The sequence below is a fragment of the Vombatus ursinus genome, unplaced genomic scaffold, assembly GCF_900497805.2.
Source record: "Vombatus ursinus unplaced genomic scaffold, bare-nosed wombat genome assembly UNPS02015175.1, whole genome shotgun sequence".
NCBI classification, from domain to species: Eukaryota; Metazoa; Chordata; class Mammalia; order Diprotodontia; family Vombatidae; genus Vombatus; species Vombatus ursinus.
Genome location: NW_020954953.1, coordinates 8375326 through 8399837, shown reverse-complemented (window position 1 = coordinate 8399837; position 24512 = coordinate 8375326). Strand labels below are relative to the sequence as shown.

General features: G+C 38.7%; 1 protein-coding gene and 1 pseudogene across 1 annotated transcript in view; both read left to right on the top strand.

Annotated features, from left to right (window-relative positions):
* LOC114031410 (mas-related G-protein coupled receptor member H-like) overlaps positions 1–19421 on the top strand; it is a 41260-nt gene extending 21839 nt beyond the window's left edge. The window contains exons 2-4 of the mRNA XM_027846473.1: positions 4323–4533; positions 12132–13031; positions 18935–19421. Of these exons, the coding sequence (XP_027702274.1) occupies positions 12164–13031; positions 18935–19110 (1044 nt within the window). The 5' untranslated portion in view covers positions 4323–4533; positions 12132–12163 and the 3' untranslated portion in view covers positions 19111–19421. The remainder of the gene's footprint in view (positions 1–4322; positions 4534–12131; positions 13032–18934) is intronic.
* Positions 19422–19522: 101 nt separating this feature from the next.
* LOC114031516 lies at positions 19523–20797 on the top strand (annotated as a pseudogene).
* Positions 20798–24512: the final 3715 nt, after the last annotated feature.

Here is a 24512-nt window from a genome sequence, read left to right as displayed (position 1 = left end):
GTGGGTGGGGAGAGAAGAAGGGAGAGATTTTGGAACCCAAAGTTTCAAAAACAAATGTTAAAAATTGTTTTTACATGCAACTGGGAAATCAGATACATGGGCAATGGGGTATAGAAACCTATCCTGCCCTATAGGAAAATAGAAGGGGAAGGAGATAAGAGAGGGGGGGATGATACAAGGGAGGGCATATTAGGAGAAAGGGTATTCAGAATGCACGCCGTCTTGGGGTGGAGGGATAGGCAAGATGGGGAGAAAATTTGGAACTCAAAATCTTGTGAAAGTTGAAAACTAAAAATAAATATTTAAATAAATTTTAAAAAATAAAAATAAAACAAAAGAAAAGAAAAAGATAAATGCTTGGATCTGCAAAAATAAATAAACAAAATTAAATTTAAAAAAAAGAAAGAAAGAAACTTCAAGCCCACATTCAGAAAATAAAGATAACTCTTCTCAGCTGAGTCCTAAACCATTTCTTTCTTTGCTCACCACATGGAAGAGTGCTATATGTGTGTGTGTGTATACATAAACACATATATGTAGCTCCAGAAAGAATAAAGCAACTGGGCCAAAGCTGAAAGGAAGCTCAGTTGTGAATGTATTTGGTGAAGAAAGGAAAGTCTAGTGCTGCAAAGATCAATATTGTATAAGAACCTAGAATGTAAGGTCTATGAACCAGAGTAAGCTGGATATAGTCAAACAATAGATGGAAAGTTTAAACATTGACATCTTCAGTGTCGGTGAGCTTAAATGGATGAGAATGGGTGAATATACTCTGTTGGGCAAGAATCCCTTAGAAGAAATGGAGTTGCCCTTGTAATCAATAAGCAATAAGCAAAAGGGAAAGGAGAAAGAGAAAGAGACACCCTTTTTTCCCCAACTGCTTGTAAAACCTCATCAGACAGCCACTTTGCTTTCTTGCTCTTTTTCTTTGGAATGTTTTTTATTGTCGCCTTCTGTACAATATTGTAAACCTCTGTCCACAGTTCTTCAGGCAGTCTATCTACCAGATCTAATCCCTTAAATCTATTCATCATCTCCACTTCATATTCATAAAGGATGTTATTTAGGTCATACCTTTACAGTGTGATAGTTTTCCTATTTTCTTCAATTTAAGTCTGAAATTTGCAATAAGAAGCTCGTGGTCATAGTCAGCTCTAGGCCTTGTTTTAGCTGACTGTAGAGCTTTTCTACCTTTGGTTGCAAAGTACAAAATCAATCTGATTTCGATATTGACCATCTGGTGATGTCCATATGTAGAGTTAGTTACCTTTGTTGTTGAAAACAAGTGTTTGCTATGACCAAGGAGTTATCTTGACAAAACTCTATTAGTCTCTGCCCTGCTACATTTTGTACTTTAAGGCCAAACTAGCCTGTCATTCCAGTTCTCTTTTGATTTTCAACTTTAGCATTCCAATTCCCTATGATGAATGTGACATATTTTGGGGGCATTATTTCTAGATGTTGTAGGTCTTCATAGAATTAAGCAACCTTGGCATCTTTGGCATCAGTGATTGGAGTATAGACTTGTATTACTGTGATAATGAACAGTTTGCTTTGGATTTGAACAGATATCATTTTGTCATTTTTGAGATTATACCCATTCTTCCTGGAGGACGAAGTCCAGTGGGCCTGAGGAAGCATTGCTAACAATAAGGCTAGTAGAGGTGACAGAATTCCAGCTGAGCCATTTAAAATCCTAAAAGATGATGCTGTTAAAGTGCTGCACTTAATATTCCAGCAAATTTGGAAAACACAACAGTGGTCACTGGATCAGAAAAGACCAGTTTACATCCTAATTCCTGAATTATGGAAAAGCAAAGGATTCCAGAAAAACATCTTCTGTTTCACTGACTACACTAAAGCCTCTGATTGTGCAGATCATAACAAAATGTGGCAAATCCTCAAAGAGATAAGGAGTACCACCAGATCATCTTACTTGTCTCCTGAGGAATCTGTATGAGAAGCAAGTTAGAACTAAATATGGAACAATTGATTGGTTTAAGATTGGAAAAGGACTATGACAAGGCTGTATATTGTCACCATATTTATTTAACTTATGTGCCGAGTACATCATGTGAAATGCTAGGCTAAATAAATCAAAAGCCAGAATTAAGGTTGCTGGGAGAAATATCAACCATCTCAGATATGCAGACAATACCACTCTGATGGCAGAAAGTAAAGAAGAACTAAGAAGCCTCTTGATGAAGGTGAAAGAGGAGAGTATAAAAGCTGGCTTGAAACTTACAAATTTAAGACTAAGATCTTGAAAACTGATCCCATCAATTCCTGGCAAATAGAGGGAGAAGAAATCGAAGTATGGTCAGATTTTATATTCTTGGGCTCAAAGATCACTGGAGGTGGTAACTGCATCCATGAAATTAAAAGATACTTGCTCCTTGGAAGCAAAGCTATGGGAAATCAGGACAGCATATTAAAAAGCAGAGAGACATCACCTTGCCAACAAAGTTCCTTATGGTCAAAGCCACAGTTTTTCCATTAGCAATATATGGCTGTGAGAGTTGGACTATAAGGAAAGCTGAGCACTGCTGAACCAACGCTTTCAAATTGTGGTGCTGGAGAAGAATTTTGAGAGTCTCTTAGATAGTAAGGAGATCAAATAAGTCAATACTTAAAGAAATTAATTCAAATTATTCTTTGGAAGGACAAATGCCAAAGCTGAAGCTTAAACACACTGGCCACATAATAAGAAGACAGGACTCATTGGAAAAGACCCTGATGTTGGGAAAGATTGAAAGCAAAAGGAGAAGGGGACAACAGATGGATGGATGGTGTCAAAGAAGCAAGAAACATAGGCTTAGACAGACTTCAGGAGACAGTGAAAAATAGAAGAGTCTGACATGCTGTGGTCCATGGGGTCATGACGAGCTTGATAAGACTGAATGACCGAACAACAATGCAACAACAATAATATGTACATACACATGTATTAAATATGTGTATAACTACATATGTTCTATGGAATCTTTTAATTCAACCCCTAAATTCTATAGATAAGAAAACAGACCAAGAAATTAACTGTCTTGGCCAACACCACATAGCTAGTACATAGCTCCTCAGGTTCCCACCCTCTTTTTAGCTTCCAAAAATATAACAAAACTTGGCACTGTACCACATAAACCTGGATCTTGGTCAAGAGATAAGTTCTTTGCCATGAAACAGGGCCACAGACAGGAAAGGAAAGATAGCAACCCCACTGTAAAGACAGACAGGTAATTTATGGAAGAGTCAAAACTTCTATGATGGAAAGTACACTAGACTTGGAATTGGGAAGGCCTGGGTTCAAATCCATCATCATCACTAGCATTTATGGTGTCTATTATGTGCCAGGCATTGTGATAAGCACTTTACAAATATCATTTTGTTTGATTCTCACAACTCAGAGAGGTAAATGCTATTATTATCCCTATTTTACAGTTGAAGAAACTAAAACAAACAGAGGTTAACTTGTTCACACACCTAGTTTCTAAGTTGATTTTGAACTTAGGTCTTCCAGATCCAGGCCCAGCACTACCTACCCCCCTTGACTTTTCTGATTCTTCCTACCTATGTGACCTTATCCAAGGTGCTTAACTATTCTGAACCTCAGTTTCTTCATCTGTTAAATGGGGACAATAAGATATGCAGTAACTATGCTTTGCCAGCTTTGAAATATATATAAATGTGAACAATTATTATTATAGGTATCAGGAGATGTGGGTTTAAGATTACTGCCTCTCAGAGGCAGCAGATAGAGCACAATCCTAGAGTCAGGAAGACCTGAGTTCAAATCTGACCTCAGACACTTGCCAGCGGGGTGACCCTGGGCAAGTCACTTAACCCCAACTGTCTAAAAAAAAAATTACTACTTCTGCTACTAACTAGCTGTGTTATCAGGGGTAAGCCCCAACCTCTACGAACCTCAAGCTCTTCATCCAAAAAATTTAGTAGTTGGACTCTATGATCTCTAAGTTCTCTTCTATCTATGATCCTTTAGACTTGAGACTAAATTAGTGCTTAGCACTGCACCTGGCATAGAGAAAGCACTTAATAAACACTTGTTCTCTTAGCCTCTACTGACAAAGAACTGGCTTCCATCCTGTGCTACTCCACATCCAAGCCAAGGACCTCCAATGTCCATAATAGCACAAACAGTTACAATTTCATCTGCAAAAAAGATTTCAAATCTCACTGGGCACAGATGCAAGCTAAGATAAGCTTCTGAGAGCCGAATGTTGCCAGATTGATATTAACCCTAAGAGTTTTCAAGCACCCTCCTTGGTCCCTCCAGTCCAACCTCTTGTTGTCCCCTCTAATTCCATCAGGTACAATCTGGGGGCGATTGCAGGTCAGTGCTGGTCTCTGTTTATCAGCAAGAGATGGTCACATTGTTCAGTCAGACCCCAAACCAACTTCCTGAAATGGTTAATTACCAAGTCATGCTGGCTGCTCCCCCAAGAAGCTGTCTATGGAGTGAAAACCAACCTGTCTGGCTGACAGTACTGGGAAAAAGAAATCTGACCAGGATTCTTTACGGTAAGTTTATGCTCTCTATTCATTACTACTTCAGAGCTGTTAGGGATCAGAGTAAACTCAGTTTACAAAAGAGGAAACTAGGGCTTAGGGAAGTGAGTGATTTGACCCAATATAGTCAATTCAAAGAGTCCACAGCAGAACTGAGACAAGAGCCTGGATCTTTGGTGCCTGAAGCAGGTCTCTCACTCCTCCTCCATGGGACAGCAGGTCCTACTCTCAATGGTCGTCTTAGCCTCTTGTGTGCTGGGCTCAATAAAATAACTAGACAGCCTTGGACTTATTTGTGCTTGTAAACCATTCTTACAATATCCGATATTTCTCTTCTCTTGTAATTTCACTTTTTCAACTCTCTAAGTCTCAGATAACTCTTTAAGTTTAATTTAGTAGTCTAGAGAAGGGTTGGGATCTGCTTTGGGGCTCCATTGATAAAACTGTAGGTACGTACCTGATATGTCTGTGTATTAATTTAATTTCTCATCTTTCAGTTTTCTAATAGAAATGCTGCTTCTTTGCAAACTTCTCTTACTCAGTTCACACTCTAGGTCTGGTTATTTTGGGGGACATGAGCAACCTTTTCGAGAAAATGTCATTTTTCATGAAGACTTAGTATTTTAGAATTATACATTTAGGGTAAGGAGGTTTTATCTCAAGTAACCAACAGATAAACATTAGTGTATTGATTCTAATGTAAATGTTTTTAAGACCATAAGAAAATTTGTTACTATTAGATTCTTATTGGATTGATAATGCTTGGCACATAGTAGGTACTAAATGAACTGACTGATTGATTGGCCAGTGACAATGGGTATTTATAGCTATTAATGGAAGGTTGCAAGGTTTATAGCATAAAAGAATGATTAAAAATTCATTAATAGTGCTCTGGTGTTTACTTATACTACCAAAGTGTTTTATTTTCCAAATCCTTTTTCTGCCTTGCCCTAAGGTATTATGACCTTAAAATATTTATAGGATAATGGGAATTAGAGAAGGAAGAGATCTTGAAGATGGTCTAGTCCAAACTCTTAACATTTTACACACTTAAAAACTGAGAAATTACTTTCCTCAAGTTTTATAATAGCAGAGCTCAATGTGTGCTGGGCTTCCTGATATCATATGGAGTTCAACTGTATATGTATGCACATGTATATATGTATATATATATATGTGTGTGTGTGTATATGCATTATATATATATGCACAATCAGAAATATGTGGAAATGTAAATACATTTTCATTTACTAATGGTTGTGAATAAAAGCATTAACCATTTCTTAATAATATTGGTTTTGATGGCTAATATGGAAATGTGCTTTGCATTTTACATGTATAATTAATATTTTATTTCTTGCCTTCTCAATGGGTAGGGGAAGGACTGGAGGAATGGCGAGCATCTGGAACTCAAAAAAAAATTTTTTTTAATGTTTAAAATAAATAATTTTTAAAATAGTTTTGACAAGCATTCCACATCAACTGACTGATCACCTACTCTGTAAATGATACTGTCATTTATGCAATACTCCATATGTTATTTAAAGTCACACAACAACTCTGAGGTAGGTGAGAGTATTATTACTCCCACTTTTCAGATATGGAAACTGAGTCACTGTAGCAAAGGGAATAGGATGCTACTCTTGGATTCAGGAAGGCCAGGTTCAAATACTACTTCAGATGTTTATTAGGTATATGGTGCTGAGCAAGACACAATTTCTCTGATCCTCAGTTTCTCATTTGTAAAATCAGAGTCATATTAGCACCCCATGTCAGGCAGTTTGTAAGGATTAAATGAGATAATATGTGCAAATTGTAAGGTGCTCTATAAATGAGTTGTTGTTATTATTATTATTATTATTACAAACCTACTATGTTTGAGTTAAAGACATTCAAAGCTGGGAAAAAGATAGCAAGTGAACTGAATTTCTGCTTGTATACTTAAGCTCTCCTACCAAACTTACTAGTGACTAGAAATTAAAAGACGTAAAATGACAATCTCTGCTCTAAAGGAAATTATAGCCTGATTGGGGATGACAAGACAGGTAGAAAGTGATAAGATCAAAGGAAGTAGCTAGACAAAGTGGTATTAAAAAAAATCAAAGAGGAAGAAATAATTTTCTACTGGGGCTACCAGAGAAGGCTTCAGGGAAGAGGTAGCATCCAAGTTGGGCCTTGAAGGCCAAGGTCTGACAGAGGTCTTACAGGACTTTGACTCAGGCATAGGGAATAACCTACATCATTGTTCAGAGGAGAGAAAGTAGAGAAGAAGATCCAATATCAGTGAGTAATCCAGTTTTTCTATAACATAGTTTTGGCAAAGAATTGCCCTAAGATAAAGTCATTTGGAGCCAAATGGTATAGGGCCAACCTAAGTAAGAAACCTTGCTCAGCCCCGTCTGTAGTGAGTTCTGTTTCCAGTTCTGTGTGCCACAGTTTTATATTATTTTTATTTTTATTATTTATTTTAATATTCTTTATTATTTATTTATTTTAATATTCTTTTCTTTTTACATTTTTTGAGTTCCAAATTCTCTCCCTCCCTTCCTACCCCCTCTCCCACTTAACTGAAAAGGCAAGCAATATATCAATTACACATGTGAAACCATGTAAAACTTATTTCTATATTAGCCATATTTTAAAAAAACAAAAAGAAAGAGAGAAAATTATACTTCAATTTGCTCTCACAGGTCATCAGTTCTCTCTCTGGAGAGGGATAGCATTTTTTCATCATGAGTCCTCTGGAAATCTCTTGGATCATTTTATTAATCAAAGTAGCCAAGTCTTTCACAGCTGATGATCATTACAACATTGCTGTTACTACTGCACACAATGATTCGGTTCACCTCACTGCACTTGCATCAATTCATATAGGTCTTGCCATAATTTTCTGAAACTACCCTCCTCATCATTTCTTATATCATAAGAGTACTCCATCACAACCATATGCCAGAACTTCTTCAGCCATTCCCCAACTGATGAGCATTCCTTAGATTTCCAGTTTTTTGCCATGACAAAAAGAGCTGCTATAAGCATTTTTGTATATATAGGTGCTTTTCTTTTTTCTTTGATCTCTTTGGGACACAGATCTAGTAATAGTGTTGCTGGGTAAAAAGATATGCACAGTTTCATAGCCCTTTGGACATAGTTCCAAATTGTTTTCCAGAATGGTTGGACCAGCTCACAACTCTACCAACAGTTCTTTAGTGTACCAATTTTTTCATCATCCCCTCCAGTGTTTGTCATTTCTTATAGGTGTGAGGTGGTACCTCAGAGCTGTTTTTATTTCCATTTTTCTAATCAATAGTGATGTAAAGTATTTTTTCATATGACTATGAATAGCTTTGATTTCTTTTTCTGAAAACTGCCTGTTCATATCCTTTGACCATTTATCAATTGGGGTGTGGCTCTTATTTTTATAAATGTGACCCAGTTCCCTATAAATTTGAGAAATTAGGTCTTTATCAGAGAAACTTGCTGTAAAAAATTTTTATATTACTTCATTGTCTATGGCACCTTTTAGCAAAATGAAGTTTACCTGATTATCTCTTAATTAAGTCTCTTTTTGCTTTTGCTTCTTCTGACATCATGATTGCTAGCCCTGCCTTACACAGTTTTAAAAGGACATAGATAAGCTGGAGCAAGTCCAGAGGAAGTGAACCAGAACAAGGAAGGACACTGAGTCCACATCATGTAAGGATCAGCTGAATAACCTGGACATGTTTCTCTTAAAGAAGAGAACCTTCTGGGGCAGCTAGGTGGCGCAGTGGATAGAGCACCAGCCCTGAAATCAGGAGGACCTGAGTTCAAATCCGGCCTCAGACCAAACACTTGACATATACTAGCTGTGTGACCTTGGGCAAGTCACTTAACCCCGATTGCCTCACTTAAAAAAAAAAAGAGAACCTTCAGAGGAACATGATAATTCTTTTCAAGGATCTGAAGGGTTGTCAGGTGAAGGAGAGATTGGAATTGCTCTGTTTGGCGCCAGATAACAGAACCAAGAAAAATGAGTAGAAATTACCCAAAGGTAAATTTAGACATGATGTCAGAAAAAAGCTAAACAAGTAGATCTGTCTGAAAGTGGAACAGACTGCCTGGAGAGGTGATGAGTTCTCCCTTCTTAGCAGTGTTCAAACCATTTGTTAGGTAGGATATAATGAGGATCCTAGTTTAGTGTATAGTTTGGACTAGAGGGTCACTGAGGGCTCTTCTAACTCTAAAAATCTGTAATTCAGCGATTCAGTGGGGAATAAGCATTTGTATAGCTCCTACTATGTGCCAGGTACTATGCTAAGTGCTTTTTACAAATATTATCTCATTCGGTCCTCACAACAACTCTATGAGGTAAGTGCTATTATTATGCCCATTTTATAGTTGAGGAAACGGAGGCAGAGAGAGTTAAGTGACTTGCCCAATGTCACACAGCTAGTAGGTATCTAAGATTGGACTTGAGCTTAGGTCTTCTTGACTCCAGGCCCAGAGCTCTGTCCACTGCACTACCAGCTGCCTCCTAATCTACGAATCAGAAAATCATCCTATAAACAGAAGAGAGACACTAAAAGTTTTGGAGCAGGAATCATACAAAGCAACATGGGACAGTAGAAAACATATTGGAGTTAGGATCTGAAAACTTGTGTTTGAGTCCTGATTCTTCCAGTTACTCTGTGTCCTTAAGCAACTCACTCAACTTTTCTGGGCCTAGGTTTCCTCACTGGTAAAATAAGGTGCTAGACTAGACAGATGATCTCTGAGGCCTCTGTCAGCTCTAAATCCTACATACTATGGAAGCATATTAGGAAGTAGAAAATGACAGCTGTGTAAAGGATAGGTTAACAAGAAACCAATAACAGGGCTAGTCTAATAGGCCAGGAGAAAGATGAGGGCCTGAACTAGGAAGGTGGAAGGGTGGAAATAAAGGAACAGGTGTGAAAGAATTCAACAGACTTTGGCAACTGACTTGAGATGAGGAAGAATGAGGGCAGACTCAAAAAGGCTTGGGGTCTTTTTAAAACAAAATATCCCTGGGGTCATTCAAATCATACTTTCGGATTCGCTGTGTCAGGTGGCTTCCTTCTGACAGGAAAGACCCCAGCTGCTGAGAATCAGGAAAGTGATAGGTACCTGCAGGGAGGAAGGAGATGAGGGGAGAAGTACTGACAGGACTGAGAAAAGCCAAGGAAGGAAGAGCACAAGGGAAGGGGTGCTAACCTCCCAAGGCTGCTCTCGGTTAGTCCCAAACTTCATCCTTTGTTCTAACAGTCTCAAATCCTCTCCACTTGTCCTCTCACAGGCAGGAAGGACATCCTGAAAACACCAGCCTCATGGAATTTCTGTCCTAATATTGGGAGGGAGGGCACTAGCAGTTGGGGGTTAGAGAGTAGAATCAGGAAAGACTTCATGTTGAAAATGGTAAATGAGGTGGGTCTTGAAGGAAGAGAGGGATCCTGTGAGGCAAAGGTGAAAAGGAACACAATTCAGAAATGGGGGCTGACTGATGCAAAGTCACAGAGATGCATGGCAGAGGGCCACGAGTGAGGAACAAAGTGAAGGCAAGTTCAACTGGATCACGGAATGCAAGAAGAGTCGTCGTTCAGTCGTTTCAGTAGTGTCTGACTCTTCGCGATGGCATTTGAGGTTTCCACAAGCCTGACCTAAAGCCCCTTTTCCCTAGAGCTACACATAGGAATTTCTGTCCTAAGAGAGACACAGAAATAGTTATTGTCACATAAAAATAGAAGTCACTGAAGAAAAGCATGTCTAGTTGAGGTCTAAGTGTCCATTTGCAAAACAGCCCATGGAGCAGCTAGGTGGTGCAGTGGATAGAGCACCGGCCCTGAAGTCAGGAGGACCTGAGTTCAAATCCAGCCTCAGACCAAACACTTGACACTTACTAGCTGTGTGACCCTGGGCAAGTCACTTAACCCCAACTGCATAAAAAAAAAAAGAAAAACAGCCCAATTTTGAGCTGTACAATCATAGAATGTCAGCATTGAAGGGGAACTGAGGGATCCTCTAGTCTAAGCCCCTCATTTTCTTGCTAAAGAAACTGAAACCCGGAAAGGAAAATAACGGTAACACAGTGATTGAGCCAGGACAAGTCTCTGTCCTAGTCTAGCTCCCTTCAAAGAAGCCTGAGTAACAGTAATGTATGTCATTACATCTAGATGTGACTTTGCTGTCACATCACAGTGAGGTGTCACCACAGCTAGATGGGAAGTCACCAAATGGGAAGGAGAATAACATTTTCCTAGAGGGGAAAGATTGCCGCATTTCTGTATCCAGTGACAGTATACTCTGAAATGGTGAAGAAATCACTGGCTGGGTATTAAAGGCATGATGCCGAGAAGGCTCTTCTGTTCGATTTTCTCTGAGGCACTTCTCTCCTTTATAAGGAGGAGAGAAATAACAGTGGTGGTAGGGATAAAAAGAAGAGATGCAGGAGGGTGGCTTGCTATCGCAGTAGCTGCGTTACTGAAACAGATCAAAAGATCAACTGACATGTGCTCTAGTGGAAACCTTAGCTTATAAAGGTTTAGGCTTAGATCTAGTTTGGCCAATAAGCTGCCAATAGTGTGTGTTTAGAAAAGTAAGTAAACTTCTCTAGGCCTCAGTTTTCTCAAATGGGAAAAAAAAAAGACAGAAAATCTGGCTAATGTGATAGCACTTTAATATCCATTATCCCATCTGATCCTCAAAACTACCCTATGAATATAAATGCTACAGGCATTATTTTCCCCCCATTTTACAGATGAGAAAACTGAGACTAAAAGAGGTTAGTGACTTGCTCAAGGTCATACAGCTGAAAGCATCAGGTAGAATTTTAATCCAGTTTCAGAAAAACCTGGAAAGACTTACATGAACTGATACAAAGTAAAGTGAACAGAACCAGGAGAACATTGTACACAGTACAGCAATACTATATGATGATCAGCTATGAATGTCTTAACTCTTCTTACCAAAATAGTGATCCAAGACAATTCCAAAAGACTCATGATAAAAATGCTCTCCACATCCAGAGAAAGAATTGATGGAATCTGAATGCAAATCAAAGCAGACCATTTCTACTTTCTTTACTTTTTTTCATTTTTTTTTAAAGGCAATTGAGGTTAAGTGACTTCCCCAGGGTCATGAAGTTAATAAGTATCTGAACAGATTTGAACTTAGGTCCTCCTCACTCCAGGACTGGTGCTCTATTCACTGCACCACCTGGCTGCTCCTATGTTTTTTTTTTCTCTTGGGCTGTTTCTTCTTTCACAACATGAGAAATATGAAAATGTTTTACATGATTGCATACGTAACTACCTACATCAAATTGCTTACTGTTTTGAGGAGGGAGAGGGAAAGGAGGAATGGACAAAATTTAGAGCTCAAAAAAATTTTTAAATGAATGTTAAAAATTGTCTTTCTGTGTAATTAAAAAAAACAAAATACCATTAAAAAAAGAATTTGAATCCAGCTCTTTGTGACTGAAGGTCTAACATTAACTACTATACTACATCTCTCATAAATAATCTCTAAGGTCCCTTCAAACTTTAAATCTTGTGAATCTATTTTTTTTTCAAAACTGAATAGCATCTATATACACTATTTTCCATCTCTGCTGACAGGTTTAAAGAAAAGAATTGATGATTTCTAAATAATGGAGCACCCTCCAACTACTGTGAGTTCTCCAGAGCCCATATCAGATACCCAGATCCAGGTGAATGGGTCCTTCTTGAAATCACAATCAACAGAAAATGTCTCAACTTATGTTTCTCTGCTTATCTCCATACTGGGAACAATTGGCAATGGACTTGTCATCTGGTATCTCATCTTCCACTTCAAGAAGAACCCTTTTACTGTCTACATCCTCCACCTCTCAATGGCTGACTTAACTTTCCTACTTTGTACTTCTACCAATACTATAGTTCACATGTTTTATTCCAAGAATGACTCAACCAAACTACAATTATTTGACTTCGTCTTCTGCGTGCTGATTCCGTTTGGCTACAACACTGGCCTCTACCTCCTGACAGCCATCAGTATAGAGAGGTGTCTTTCAGTCCTTTATCCCATCTGGTACCAATGCCAACGCCCAAAGCACCAGTCTGCTGTGGTTTGCATCTTGCTGTGGGCACTCTCCATTTTTGTGACCTGGTTAGAAGGCTTTTTCTGTCTTCAGGGTACCCATCCCAGGTTCCCCATTAGACCACGTGCTATGGTGGAAGTATTTTTGCTTATCTTGAATTTCATTGTGTTTGCCCCTCTCATGGTCTTCTCGAGCTTGACTCTCTTTATCAAGGTCTTCTGTAATCTGAAGCACTGCCAACCAGCCAAGCTTTACATCATCATCATAAGCATGGTGATTCTGTTCTTTCTCTTTGCAATGCCTTTGAGAGTCTTGTTGATGTTATTTGACTTCCAGGATGAAAACAATGAATTTCTATCGATAGTATTTATATATCTGAATTTATTATCTTGTATTAATAGTACCATCAACCCAGTTGTCTATTTGGTGGTTGGTCGGCTCGAGGGGCAAAGATCCAAGAAGATCTTGAAAGACACATTGCAATTAGGGTCTTTGAGGATCAGCCACGCTCCCACGAGAGAGAGAAAAGAAGGTGCTCTAATTTCAGTGTCATCCAGTGGGAGCATTGTTAAAGAAACAAGTCACGTTCTGAAGATAGATGATCAGCCAGTATAAGATGGATTAGCGCCTGCCTAGCTCATAAAAGCGTTTTGTACAAAACACTTACAAAAGTGATTTTCCTTAAGCACAGATATGACCATGTCACTCTTCTACTCAATAAACTCCAATGGTTCTATTGCCTCTAGGATCATAAGAATATAAACTCTACTGTTTAGCTTTTAAAACTCTTAACAACCTGGCTCCAACTTATCTTTCTGAACTTATTACACATTACTCTCTTCCTGCACGTGGAACCCTGGATGAAGTGCCAGGCCTCGAGTCAGGAAGATTCATCTTCCTGAGCTCCAAACCTGGCATCAGACACTCAGTAGCTGTGTGACCCTGGGCAAGTCATTTCATCCTGTTTGCTTCAGTTTCTCCTCTGTAAAATGAGCAGGAGAAAGAAATGGCAAACCACTCCAATATCTTTGCCAAGAAAACCTCAAATGCCATCGCGAAGAGTCAGACACTACTGAAACGACTGAACGACGACTCTTCTCGCATTCCGTGATCCAGTTGAACTTGCCTTCACTTTGTTCCTCACACGTGGCCCTCTGCCATACATCTCTGTGACTTCGCATCAGTCAGCCCTCATTTCTGAATTGTGTTCCTTTTCACCTTTGCCTCACAGGATCCTTCTCTTCCTTCAAGACCCACCTCATTTACCATTTTCAACATGAAGTCTTTCCTGATTCCACTCTCTAACCCCCAACTGCTAGTGCCCTCCCTCCCAATATACCTTGTATTTAACTACTTTGTATTTGTTTGTGTTTATTCTCTGTTTTTCCTGTAGAGGGGATAGGGAAACGTACTGCCCCTGAAATTTCCTTGGTATAAGGAATTCTTAGTCAGAAAATTCCCTCTACCAATGCAAGTTGGCATTTTTTCTGAGCCTTAGAGTCTTAGAAATTTGCCCTGCACCTTAACAGGTTCCAGGATGTGGCAGAGGCTGGGCTTGAATGTGCATATTCTTGGCTTTAAGGCTGCTGTCGCTGTCCACCCCACTACCCCGACTCCTCTCTTTATTCTGAAAACACTTAACATAGGTCAGGTTGTCTTCCCTGTTAGAACCTAAGCTCTTTGAAAGTTGGGATCATTTCACTCATTGTATCTGTCTCTACCAACACCTAGCACAGGTCTGACACATTTGTTGTTTATTTGTTTCAGTTATATCCAACTCTTCATGAGCCCATTTGGGGTTTTCTTGGCAAAACACTGGAATGGTTTGCCATTTCCTTTTCCAGGTATTGCACATAGTAGGCATTTAACAAATGTTGGGAGGATAAAATAAGATCACGTTTGTAAAGTGCTTTACAAACAAAAGCACAGTATAAATACTAGCTATGAGTACTACTACTACGTATAATGGAGTGAGCAGAACCAAGAGAACAAATTATACAAAGAAAAACAATTTTGGAAAACTTAAGAAATCTGATCAAAGCACTGACACAGAGGACCTATGATGAAGCATGTTACCCACCTCCTGAGAGAGGCTGAGGAACACAAAAGTACAGTCAAACATGTTTAGGCATGGACTCTATATGGATTTGTTTTGCTTGACCGCCCATATTTGTCACAAAGATTTCTTGTTTTTTCTTCTTGTTCTTGGTTACTTGGGGAGGGTCATGGTATAAGTCAGAGGAGGGAATGGCAATAGTGAGGCCAACAGAAAGAAAGCCTGTATAACATTTGTAATGCACAGAAGAGAACAGAAGAAAGTTCAGAAGGAAACACAGAAAAGCAGAACAGTTTTGAAATTAACACATAGAATTTATTATATACTTTTTTTAAAGCAGGCAGAGTGAAATGAAAACAGTTTCGTAAATGATCTTTTTGTGTTCTGCTGTATACATGGAAATGTTCTTTTCCTTTGGTGTTTAAGGTCAGAATTTTACAAATATTTTTAAAAGAGTCAAAAGTTATTAGCAAAGGAGTCTGACCCCTTCTTCTAGGGGGTCAGGTTTCCCTAGATCTGAACCTATTCTGGACTACATACCTAGGTCCAGGGAGAGAGGGCTGCCTTAAAGTGGAGAGAGAATAAATAATGTCCCAGCCCTCTGGACTCAGCAGTTGTTCTAAATGTTCTATATTTACAATACACACACATATATGTATGTGTGTATATACACCCACATGCATATATATATAGATACACATGCATGCATGCATGTATATACATGTGTCTCCATGTGTGTATGTACTAGTGTATACCTACATGCTACGCATATGTGTCTATAAACATATACACACACATACATGTGCGTGCAGATATAAGGTACTGCTGTCTTTAATATGTGAGCAGTTTGGTTGCCAAAAAGAGCAGATAATGAACTTTTGCATAAATAAAAAGGATTAAATCACTTTGTAAAGAATGTAAGGTCATGCTTCTTTCACATCAAGAGTTTGGTGTCTGAAGGAGACAGAAAAAGAACTTGTTAAACTATTATAAAATACAAGTGAAAAGAAATATAGTTTTCAAAGACACAAGATGTTAAGAGCACTACCTCAAGGGCTGAGAAATTTTTGCCTTTTATTGCCCAGAACTACTTCCTGGACACCTCCACATCACTTACCTCTACTTACCTCTACAAACCTCCTTTATGTGCTGGCTTCCTCCATTATTATGTAAGCTCCTTGAGGTCAGGGACCATCTTATTTGTCTGTATTTGTATTCCCAGCACTTGGCACTATCTGGCATATAGTAATATCTTAATAAATTGTCTATCTATCTATCGATTTTTTTTGTTGTGGTTGTTAAATCATTTCAGTCATGTCTAACTTTTCGTGACCCCATTTCAGGTTTTCTTGGCAAAGATACCTGGAGTAGTTTGTCATTTCCTTCTCCAGCTCATTTTACAGATGAGGAAACTGAAGCAAACAGGGTTAAGTGACTTGCTCAAGATCACACAGATAGTAAGTGTTTGAAGCCAGATTTGAACTCAGATCTTCTTGACTCTAGGCCTGTGCTCTATCCACTGCGCCACCCAGCTGCTCTATCAACCTATCAATCTGTCTGCCTACCTATCTATATGCCTGTCTATCTAGCTAGCTGTCTATGTTCATTTTGGTCCTCTTCAAAAACGAAGGACAACAACCATAAAATGTCTTAGGTCATACTGCTAAAGAACTGGCTTTTTGTTTGTTTATTTCACTTAAATTTAACCAACCAAGCATTTCAGAGTCATTTTTCTAGGCAGTCATTCTGTGGCTTGCCTACTTATACTGACTTTTTTCCCAAAGCAATAGATGTGCCCCATGGGGTGGGGATGGGGGACTATTGGGGAGGAAGGGGGGGAAGCAAAATGATGCCAGCTTCTCCCCTATGAGCAGCTGTGTCCAAGCCAAGGCTCTCCGATGTCCAGAACAACACAGACCACTAGAATTTCAGCTACAAAAGAGATTTCAAATCTCACTGAACATAGACACCAGGATTATTGCCAGATTTGATATCAGGCCAGAAAGGCTTCAAAAACCTTTCGTAGCCATTCCGTTTTAAGTTCCCGCTTCCACATAGAACAAAAAGATCCTGTTGGCATCATCCAGTGCACTTTGGGGTGACACTGTCTGAAGAGTGAATGAGCACTTTGTCCAGCTGCCAGTAAAAACCACCTGTTTAAATTGGCAATTACTCAGTTACACTGGCATCCCCCCCCTCCCAAGAAGCTGTCTTCGGAGAGAAAAGCAAGTGGTTGGAGGATAACTCAGGGCTGGACAGAATTCCTGACAGTAAGTTCATATTAAGTTCATCACTATTTCTGAGCAAAAAGGGACCTGAGATCTCCCTCTAAATTTACTCGGAGGAGTGAACTGAGGCTAAGGGAAAGAGGCATGTGTGTGAAATGTCTGACCCAACCAGTGTCAAGGAGAGACAGTTAGGACAAGAGCCTGGTCTCCTGGTTCTCCTGCTGATGCTCTAGCTTCTCTCCCATGGGAATACTCTGACCTTACTCTTACCATAAAGGAGCCTCTTTACTGCACTGTCAATGATGCAACCATTGACATCTTGGGCTCATTTATGTATGTCAACTTCCTCTTCCTAGGATGTAGGTATCCTGTCAATTGTCTCCCTTTTCCCACCTATAATTTCATTTCTTCAAGGCTCTGAGGCTCAGCCATGTCTCTAAAGCTTAGCTACTAAATTAGAAAAGGATTAGGGTATACTTTAGGGCTCCACTTATGATTTCATAGGTCCTTGATGGGTTGGCATATTAATTTAATTTAATTTCTTATTTTTCACTTTCCTTACTGACTGATATTGTTGCCCTTGTAGCCTCCTCTTACTTAGCACACACTATTGGTCTGTTTACATTTGGGGACATAAGCAACCTTTTCAGTCAGTCAATAAGCATTTATTAAATGCCTATTACCAGCCAGGCACTGTGCTAAATTCTAGGGATACAATGAAAGACAAAGACAGTTCCTGCCCTCAAGGAGTTCACAATTCTTAAGGAAATATTATTTCCCATAAAACTCTAGTATTTCAAAAATAACCATTTGGGATTTGCATTCCAAGTAAATCATAGCAGACAAATACTAACACGCTGATTTCAATGGCAAAACTTGTAAGGGTACAAGAAAATACGTTACCATTAGATCCCTACTATATTAATAATGCTTAGCATGTAGTAAGTACTTAATGAATGCTTGTTGACTGGTTAATTGCCCATTGACACTGGGTGCTTATAGTTATAGGTGGCGGTGTGTTAAGGTACCCAGAAAGGGGGGGGGGACCACAATTAAAAGCTCTCTGTGCTTTTGTGCTCCACATCTCTGCCTACTGAAATCCTTTTCTGCCTTCAAGGCACTAGAGTTTAATTGTGCTTTTATGTTCTCTCCTATTGTCAATTTTCTTTCAAAATCCACTATATGATATCCCCTAAGATGTTATCTGACAATATTTATGGAATCATGGAAAGTGGACCTGGAAGGGACCTTAGATATTGTTTACTTCAACCCCCTAATTTTATAAATTTGGAAATGGAGACTCAGGGAGGTAAAGGGACTTGCCCCAAGTCAGAGTTGTCCCAGATCCTTTGGGACTCCATGGTTGGAACTGCAGATAATTGACATGTTCGTATATTCATTTCACTTCTCATTTTTCAGCTCCCTAACTAAATTGTTGCTCTATGAGTCTCCTCTTACTCAACATATACTCTCTGTCTGTTTTATTTGGAGCAAGTCATGAGCAACTTTCTTAAGAATATTTTTATTCCCAAAAAAAGAGAATATTTTTATTTCTCACAAAGTCTTCCCATTTTTAAAATATCCACTTGAGAAGGGGGAGTTGTATCTCAAGTAAATACAAAAATATAAACATGTTGAATGCACTTCACTTTTCTAACATGGCCATCTTTTTTTCTACAAAATTCCAGGAATCATTCAGTCTCCTTTCCTTTCCATCCCGACCAGCCAAGGCTTCTTTCTAGCATCTCTCTTCTCTACTACAGAATGGAACTATAAATTCAATTCATTTATTAAATTAAGTGCAAGTTTCTTAAAACACCCTAAGAAAGATGTAAGGATGAAATCAGGCAGACCTTGCCCTCAAAGAACTTACAATCTGTTAGTGGAATGTAGCCTATGTTCCTGTTCTTATTTCTGTCAAGACTTTGAGAGTTTTACTGATGTTATTTGACTTCCAGAATGAAAACTATGTTTTTATCAATATTATTTATATACTTGAATTTTTATCTTGTATTAACAGTATCATTAACCTGATTGTATATTTGCTGGGTGTTTGGTTCAGGGGGCAGAGAGCCAGGAAGTCCTTGAAAGACACAATGCAAAAGATCTTTGAGGATAACCCATGTCCATGTGGGAGAGAAAAACCTGGGCACTCCAAAATCAGTGCCCTCCTCAGGGGCACTGATAAACAAACAAGCAAACTGTCTCCTGTATTAAACACCAGTAACCTATAAAATAGATTCTCAGCCAGGAGAAGAAAAGATTGCTGCCCATCTCTGCAGACAATTTTTAAAATTCCTTTTGCATCTTTGAGGGAAAGAACAGGTTTACAGAAGTATTGTAAACATACGTCTTGATGGGGCTGTCCAAACTACTCCTAGTCCATTCCACTCACCACCTTCTAATCCTGTCCTCTGTAACAGATACTGGGAAATGGTTTTACTTATTTTCAAAAAGCCTTGAATCTACCACTAAACCCACCCACTACACAACACTGTCTTATAAGTGATTAAACTCCTAGCTAGGCACTTTAAAATGACTGATGATTGACGGACTGGTCTTTAAGGTTCCTTCTAGCACTAAATCCAATTAACATATTATTTAATAATTAAATAGCATTAAATACCATCTATATAGACACTATTTTGTATCTACGCTGACAGGTGTGATGAGCAGAATTGATGATTTCTAGATAATGGTGCTGTCCTCAACCAGCAGACCTTCTATGGAATCCACATCAGATGCCCCAAGCCATATGAATGAGTCTTTTTTAAATTTACAATCAGCTGAAATTATCTCAATTTATGTCTCTCTGCTCATCACTCTGTTGGGAACAGCTGGCAATGGACTTGTCATCTGGTTTCTCTTCTTCCACTTCAAGAAGAACCCTTTTATTGTTTATATCCTACACCTCTCAATTGCTGACTTGGTTTTCCTTCTTTGTACATCTACTGTTAATACGGGCATAATAATTTCCTACAATTTTGATATGCAATCATTTGGGCTACAGTTATTTCTGAGTATTTTTTATGTGCTCATTCTATTTGGCTACAACACTGGCCTCTTCCTCCTGACAGCCATCAGTGCAGAAAGGTGTCTTTCAGTCCTTTACTCCATTTGGTACAAATGCCAACGCCTGAAGCACCAAACTGCCATCATCTGTACCTTGCTGTGGGTATTCTGTTTTTGTGAGCTGGTTAGAATGGTTTTTTTGTGTGTGGGCAGCAGAGCCCAGATTCTCTTTTAGACCATGCATGGGTGTGGAAATATTTTTGCTTATCTTGAACCTTCTTGTGTTTGCCCCTCTCATGGTCTTCTCGAACTTGATCCTCTTCATCAAGGTCTTCTGTAACCTGAAGCACTGCCAACCAGCCAAGCTTTACATCATCATCATAACCAAGGTCATTCTGTTCCTTCTCTCTGCTATGCCTTCAAGAGTCTTGGTTATGATGTGTTATTTTGAAGATGAAAACTATGAGTCTCTGAGATTGTTACATCCATATTTGAATATATTATGCTTTATCAATAGCACTGTCAACCCAATTGTCTATTTGATGGTTGGTCAGATCAGGAGAAAGAGAACCAGGAAGTCTCTGAAAGATACATTGCAAAGGGTCTTTGAGGATGTCACACCCAAGAATGAGATCATAGATCATAGATTCACTCCAAATTCAGTGCCTCTCACTGGAAACAAATCCTATTCTGTATTAAACTAAGATTACCTAGAAAGTATATTCTCAGCCAAGGTAAGAAAAAATTGCTGCCTATTTGAGTAGACAACTTTAGTTGTTTTTACTGTCCTTAACCCATTCCTTCTAATATTATTCTACAAACCAGACACTGGAAAATAGTTGTAGCTATTTTCAAAAGATCTGTCCTGGAAACCCTTCTCTTTCTGGCTGTCATTTCTGATTAGATTGTTATTTCCTTATAGGCGGAGACTGACTTTTTTTGTATTTTAATCCCCATCCATTTCCATAGGTTCAATTATTATATAGCAACAAAAATTATCATATCTATATATCTAGCCCTCATCTCTCTTCTGACCGCAAGTCCCATGTCACCAACTGCCACCTAGACATCTCCACCTGGATATCCTACAAGCATCTCAAATTTAATACTGCCAAAACAGAACTCACTGTCTTTTCCCCTAAATGCATTATATGCTTTTGCCTCCCAATTTCTGTGGATATCAGCCTTCAAGTTGCCCAGGTTCACATCCCTGAAGATAACCTACCTTTTTCCTTCTTCCACCTTCCTTCTCCTCTTATAAAAGGCAGTGTGATATAGCCAATAGGCCACTGGACTCAAGTCCAGTTAGGAGGAGAGGGGTTCAAATCTCACCTTAGACACTTAAAAGAAACCTTGGGCAAGTCATTTAACTTGTCCTTCTTCATCTATAAAAAGACAAAGCTAGATCTAATGGCCCATAAGGACCTTTAACTCTAAATCTATGATCCTCTGACCTTAACTCTTCATTCTTCACTCTTGCCTCTCCCTCAAGTAGAATGTAATCCCCTTGTAACCACATACATTTAGGAGATGAATGTGATCTATTCCTCAACTGTCTCTTGTATCCATCCTGTTCTTCCTACCCATATACCCAACCCAATTCAGGCCTTCTTACCTGGACTATAACAGTAGCCTCCCGATTGTTCTTCCTGCTTCGAGTCTCTTCAATTTATCCTCCACACAGCTGGCCAATTAATGGTCCTAAAGTACAGATCTGATTATATTACACTCTTTTACTCAAGGTTCTATTGTGGCTCCCTGTTGTCTCTAAGACACACTCCTCCTTGGCATTAGAAACCCTTTACAAGTGTTTCCAGTCTTTCCAAATTAATTTCAAATTATACTCCCCTCCTCCACACACCTCTATTTTCCAGGCAATCTAGTCTATGTGCTATTCCCCATAGAAGACATTCCATCTCCAATCTTAATATATCTGTGTAGGCTGTCCCTATGGAAGAGCTGGAATGCTCTTCCCCTCCCTCTCCAGGAGTCCCAAGCTCCCTTCAAGACTTAGCTTAACTGCTACTTCTGATATGAAACCTATTCTGAAGCCCCTTCACCTACGTTGTTAGTATTTTCATTCTGTCCATAAAAATGATTTTGTATATATTATATATTTCATTATCTGTGTTCATGATGTTTTCCTCCAGTAGGTGAAAAGCTCCTCTGTAAGCTCTTTGAGGGCAGGAATTGTTTCAGTTTTTCAGTTTTGTCTGAACACATACACATAGACATACGTACACACATACACACACACCACAGTAGCTGGCAAGGGTAGGGACTTTTGATATATGTCTTCTGAAAGTAAATTACTGAATTGGTTGTACTTTGCTTCAAAGGTTTCCAAAACGTATTTCTTCTTTTTTTAAAAATAGATTTTTATGGATTTTTTTTTGTTTTTACATTGCCTATATTTTCTCCTATGTCTCTTCTTTCTAAAAGTCAACTTTATGAGGATTTTTTAAAAAACGAAGAAAAGAAAATCAGCAAAACCAATCAACACATCAAAAAATCTAATGTTACATTCAATGTCTCACACCCAAGAATCCTCACCCCTGCAAAATGTAGAGGGAGGCATCTTCTCATATCTCTTCTTTGGGATCAAGACTGTTCTTTTGAGTTTCACAATATTCATCTTGTTTTGTGGTAGTTGTTCTCCAAAGCATTTGTTAATATTGTTCTCAATACATAGATAGCTAGTGGGCCAGACACAGTAAAGATAAGCTCAAGGTTTTCACCCTAAAAGTGGGAAAAAAAGCCAACAGTCCTAAGGAATCTATTAAAACTAAGGATTAGGGTGGTTAGGGTGGCCTTAGTTTCCACGGGAATCACTGACCAGATTAGGATTTGGGAGTATCCTTAATCTTATGAAAGCAGGCAGGTGGCACAGTGGAAAGAGTGTCCAGCCTGGAATCAGGAGGACCTGAGTTCAATTCTGGCCTCAGATACTTGCGAGCTGAGTGACCCTGAGCAAGTGACTCAACCTTGTTTGCCTCAGTTTCCTCATTTGTAAAATGAACTGGAGAAGGAAATGGCAAGCCACTCCAGTATCTTTGCCAAGAAGACCCCAAATGGGGTCACAAAGAGTTAGATGCCACTTAAATGACTGAACAACAACAAAATGAATTCTTTGAGCAGTCAGAATCTCCCACAAGATTGGTGTCCACAATCAGCCTATGAAAATTGTAGACATACCTTTGTTATTTCCTAACTATAAAATTTCTTCATCTTTTGTTTCATTATTATTTTACAATGTAAGTTGGAAATTTCTTGAGTCACAAAGGTCTCTGATTAGTAGGAAAATTTATTGTCTGTAATCTCTATCCCTACAATTACTTGTAAAAATTAATAAATGTGTCTTTGATTAATTTACCTGAAATCCAGAATGAAGTGTCTTTCTTCCACTAAGTATAATGAACACTGACATTTCTTTGAAAATATAACCACAGGGAAATAGGGAAAAGGTCTCAGAACCTTCCAATAAGGGGAGAAAAATTAGTTAGCAAAGAAGCATCATGGTTCACCTTAATCACTCAGCTCTTCAAGTTTTTTTTCCTCAGTGACTCTGGAAAATGTTGTGTTACTAAATTTCAAAAAGAATATTATAACAAACTGAAAGGATCTCTTTGCAAAACATGAGACCAAAATTGGTCTTTTTTTCTACCTCATAATACCAACAAAAGAATTTCATGCCTACTATCTAATTTTTTTTTCTCATTTCATTGTCAAGCAATCTATTCTAAACCATTACTTACAGGTCCAATATTTTACCTTCACGAATTGATCTTAATAACCTTGTGTTCAATCAATTGGACAGACTACATGTTTGCTCTACATACAGCACAGTGAATAGGGCACTAGGCCTAGAGTCAGAAAGACCTGAGTTCTAATCCAGCTTCAGATACTTTCTAGCTGTGTGACCCTAGGCAAGTTATTTAACTTCTGTTTACCTCAGTTTCCTCATTTGTAAAGGGAGGATAATAACAGCACCTACCTCACAGGGTTGTTATAAAGATTAAATGAGATAATATTTGCAAAGCACTTAACAAATGCCTGGCATATAGTAGGTGCTATATAAAATGCTTATTCCCTTTCCTTCCCTTTCTTTTCCTTCCCCTGCTGGGAAAAATGAAAGGCAGTTTGTCAAAAAGTGGTTTAGGGCAGCATCTTATAGCACATATACAAGTTCCAAATAGATATTACACTTCAACATAAAAGACCATATCATTTTATTTAATGGAGGAAAAGAGATAGAAGAATTTTTCACAACTCTGGCTAGAGGAAAATTTCTTCTTTTTTTATGCTTAATCTTTTTTCCCCTCCACTGCATGTAAACCAAAATTTTTAACATTCATTTTCTAAAATTTTGAGTTCAAAATTCTCTCCCCCTCTCCCTCCTCAAGCCCTCCTTGAGGAGGCAAGAAATTTAATATAGATTATACATGTGCCCTCAAGGATGGGCAGCTAAGTGTGCAGTAAATAAGGGTGCCAGGCCTGCAGTCAGGATGACCCAGTTCAAATGCAGCCTCAAACTCTTACTAGCTGTGTGATCCTGGACAAGTCACTTAACCCTTTTGACCTCAGTTTCCTCATCGGTAAAACAGACTACAGAAGGAAATGGCAA